A 3,735-nucleotide genomic window follows, 5' to 3' on the forward strand; every position below is an offset into this window, starting at 1 on the left:
CATCCTTCAGTTCCACAGTCTTCTGCTGTGTAACCCGAATAATACCAGAATTTACAAAATTTGTGTAGGCGAATTTCTATGGAAAAAGTGTAGAAAGCCGTCACCTCCTTATGGAATAAGAGCCATTTATAACTACAGGTTTTAGGGTTTACACCCTTTTCCCAAACCTGCTAGGTCTTACTTTTCCACCAAGAAATAGGATTCCATTTAATTCTTTATTATTCGGGCACAAGAGGGACCACAGAATTTAATTACGAGGCTTCCTATTGTGAAATTAATTCGAAATATCTGAATTAATTCTACCATAATAAATTATGAATTATTCCACTAAAAATTTATAATTGCACTCCTCAGTTCAATTTCGAAATCTCTCATTAAATCTTATTTAACTCCCCATGTTAAGATTACAGATATCAATCAATTAAATTAAATTACTGACAATTTAATTCATTGACTAATTAAATCCTTTATACTTCCGCTTAACTTATTTCATGTGACGGATACAAAATCCACCTGCTGGGTTTTCACATGAAAACTTATAAGCATCCATAAAGGGGTATCATCAATCTCAAAGTCGAGACATGAATTCTATCAACTAATTATTATTTCGCAAATGTATTTTGCCATTATTCAATTTACCAGGAATACATAGACCCACAATTGAGCCGTACCTTTTAATAAATCAAAATAATAAACAAATCACATTGATCATAATAATCATATAAAGATTAAGAGTATAAGTACATTTAATGAGCTAGAGAGGTTGTTTTATATATTCAGTACAAAAACACTTATCTCTACTTGGTTCGTTTAATACACACAAAATGTACTAGCACAAGAAGTTGGAATAAGCTCATTCCCATAATCAAGATAAATTATATTTAATCTTGTGCTACAATCATACCGATAGATTTGTCCAATTTCCATCTTAGATTGTGAACATAAACTTTATACTTATAAGAACCGATGATTTAATCTTCCGTGTATAAGCTAAACTCTATACGCTAAATCATCTACTATATAAGTAAAGGATACACATACTAGTACATGATCTATTTAACTATTTATTAAAAATTGAATAAATAATCATTCTATAATAAATACTATATCCAAACACATGATTAATAGTATATAGCCCAACAAAAATATCCACCTCTTCACCATGCTTAGTGGTCCTACCGTTGGAATATCCGGGACGAATGGTGTAAGGTTAATTATCCAATTTCGAAAATTAAAAAAAAAAAAAAAAAACAATGATAAAATTCAGTTGTGTTAAATGCGAAAGAAGTTTAGTTAGTACGTTGTTGAATAACAGAAGATGCACAAGTTGAAAAAGTTCAGAACCGCTTGTTGTGAAAATTGATGTCTACTTATTATCAAACTATTCTCTTGATATCCTTTTTTTCTAAAATTGGGTACTTAGTTTTACTATATTCAAGGCAGTATTTAATTTGGAAAACTCCCCTTACACAGAAAAATAATGGCTGGACGAATTTATCGTTACAAATAATAGTGACTTTGTCGTCGCTTGACTTGAAGCCATTATTCCTTCCCATAAGAAATTTTATACAATACAAAAATTCCCCTGTTCTGACATTTCCTGGCTCCCAGAGGAATACAAGTTAGCAAAACTCTGATTCTAAACTTATTTAAGAAGTGCAGATGAAACTCAAAGAAATTTATTTCTCTATTAACTCACGTGAAATATCTCCAGTATTTTACAAGAGGCATCTCTGCATACATGTTTATTGAGATGTTAGTTTCATATATTATCCTCTCTACTTTCATCTTTAAAATATATACTATCATTTTTGGCAAGCATTGCAGTGTTAATCATATCTTAGAAGTATTTGGGTTTGAGATATTTCATGAGCTATAAGAATTATGCAAGGAAATCCCACTATGACATCAATACTTAGCAAACATGAAGCTTGTTTTCATTAGTTTTTGGCATAAGGAAAAATTACCTTCTACATTATACACTCAATACAATAAACTAGATAAGCACCCTGACAATACGACAATACTAGTCCCAGTAATAATTTTGGCATGGAACGTATCATACTATCATCAAAATAAATTACTTCACAACCACTTGGTTTCAAAGTTTATTCATTTTCATACAAAGACACCTCACATATCAGGGATTATATAGCTCGCCTTACATGAGTAGGTGGACGTGGATTCATTGATGATAACCTATTAGAGATGAAGTGCATTGTTGGCCTTGATTTTGGAGTTTCAAGCAAACAAGAACTTGCTAGCTTGATGATAAAAAACAAAACCTCTTTTACTCTATCTTCAGGATACGGAAGGCGTTCGTCTAGCAAATCGCTAAGCTGCACATGATCTTTAGTCGACGAATTTGCTAGTACAGTAATGTATTCCCCAAGATGCTTTCCTTTGATTATCTCCAATACTAATACTCCAAAGCTATAGACATCACACATTTGTGTAACCTTCATTGTATATGCAAGCTCTGAAACAATACAATTTCCAAATGTTATAACTATTTAAATGTGTAAATGAGATAAAAACAATGTAGAGTGTGTTTGGCTATAGTTCATAAAGTTTCAAAATAAGGATAATAAATAAAGTTAGACCTTACCAGGTGCAACATAGCCATATGTGCCTGCAAGTGTAGTGCAATTGGATGAGTCTGGCTCGAGAAGCTTAGCTATGCCAAAATCTGAAACACGAGCTTCATACTCAGAATCAAGCAAAACGTTACTGCTTGATATGTCTCGATGAACAATCGATGGTGAACAATCCTGGTGCAAGTAAGATAAAGCATAAGCAACACCTTTGATGATATTCACCCTTTTAAGCCAATCCAATTTCTTGGACTCAACTTCATTGCTCAAAATACTAGACAAACTCCCCCTCTCCACATACTCGTAAACCAACAACGAGTTTTGTGCATTCGAACAATAGCCGTAGAGGTTCACGATGTTTCGGTGCTTAATCCCAATCAATGCCCTTACTTCATTCATAAAGCTTTTGGGATGTGTATTCTCAAATGAAGAATGAAGTCTCTTCACAGCTATATTCCCTAATGATGGAAGGTTTACCTTGTAAACGCTTCCATGCCCTCCTTGCCCGATGCAAAATGTAGCATCAAACTCCTCTGTGGCGTTTAAGATATCTCTATACAATGCCTTTCCATCTAACATGGATATCGAAATCCAACCATCATCACGTCTTTCAACGTCTCTAACTTTCCTTCTTTTATCACACATAAAGAGAACACCAATGAAAGCACAGAGTAGTACTAGTGCTCCCATAATAGGAAGTACAGTGATGAGGATGAGTTTATGTCTCTTTGCCACAGAAGATGGCCTTTCGCAAGGTTGGAGTCCTGTTACATTGCCGCAAAGACCTTTATTGCCCTCCAAGGAGGCATTGATAAAAGCTTTATTATTAGGGATTGGACCTTCCAACTCATTGTATGACAACACGGCATCTAGCAAACCAGTCAAACTTTCAAGTTCTTCAGGAATGTGGCCAGAGAGGCCATTGTGGGAAAGATTTAAGCTTACCAAGCTCTTCAAATTGGCTAGATAAGGGGGTATTTCTCCAACAAGATGATTATGGCTCAAATCAAGTGCATTAAGCTGAGTTATCCTCCCTATCTCCATTGGAATTTTCTCCCCAAATTTGTTGTTGCTCAGGTTCAAAAAAATCAAGTGCACATAATCTTCAAAAAAAAATTGGGATCGACTCAATCAATCTATT

The 3,735-nt window shown here is 34.2% G+C and overlaps 1 protein-coding gene across 1 annotated transcript; it reads right to left on the reverse strand.

Annotated features, from left to right (window-relative positions):
- Positions 1 to 1,915: 1,915 nt before the first annotated feature.
- Positions 1,916 to 3,735, reverse strand: LOC132032723 (MDIS1-interacting receptor like kinase 2-like). The gene is made up of 2 exons (XM_059422421.1): positions 2,609 to 3,735; positions 1,916 to 2,479 (listed from the first exon to the last, which is right to left on the reverse strand). Exons 1-2 carry the CDS (start codon positions 3,636 to 3,638, stop codon positions 2,148 to 2,150), a joined length of 1,362 nt encoding a protein of 453 aa, XP_059278404.1. The 5' UTR covers positions 3,639 to 3,735; the 3' UTR covers positions 1,916 to 2,147.

Source organism: Lycium ferocissimum, chromosome 10 (assembly GCF_029784015.1).
Source record: "Lycium ferocissimum isolate CSIRO_LF1 chromosome 10, AGI_CSIRO_Lferr_CH_V1, whole genome shotgun sequence".
Classification (NCBI taxonomy): domain Eukaryota; kingdom Viridiplantae; phylum Streptophyta; class Magnoliopsida; order Solanales; family Solanaceae; genus Lycium; species Lycium ferocissimum.

Excerpts from the sequence above, each read along its gene's own strand:
- LOC132032723 (XM_059422421.1), bottom strand. The coding sequence starts at position 3,638 with ATGGAGATAGGGAGGATAACTCAGCTTAATGCACTTGATTTGAGCCAT. Across the intron at positions 2,480-2,608 it reads ATATGGCTATGTTGCACCTG|AGCTTGCATATACAATGAAG; the intron begins GTAAGGTCTAAC and ends GTATTGTTTCAG.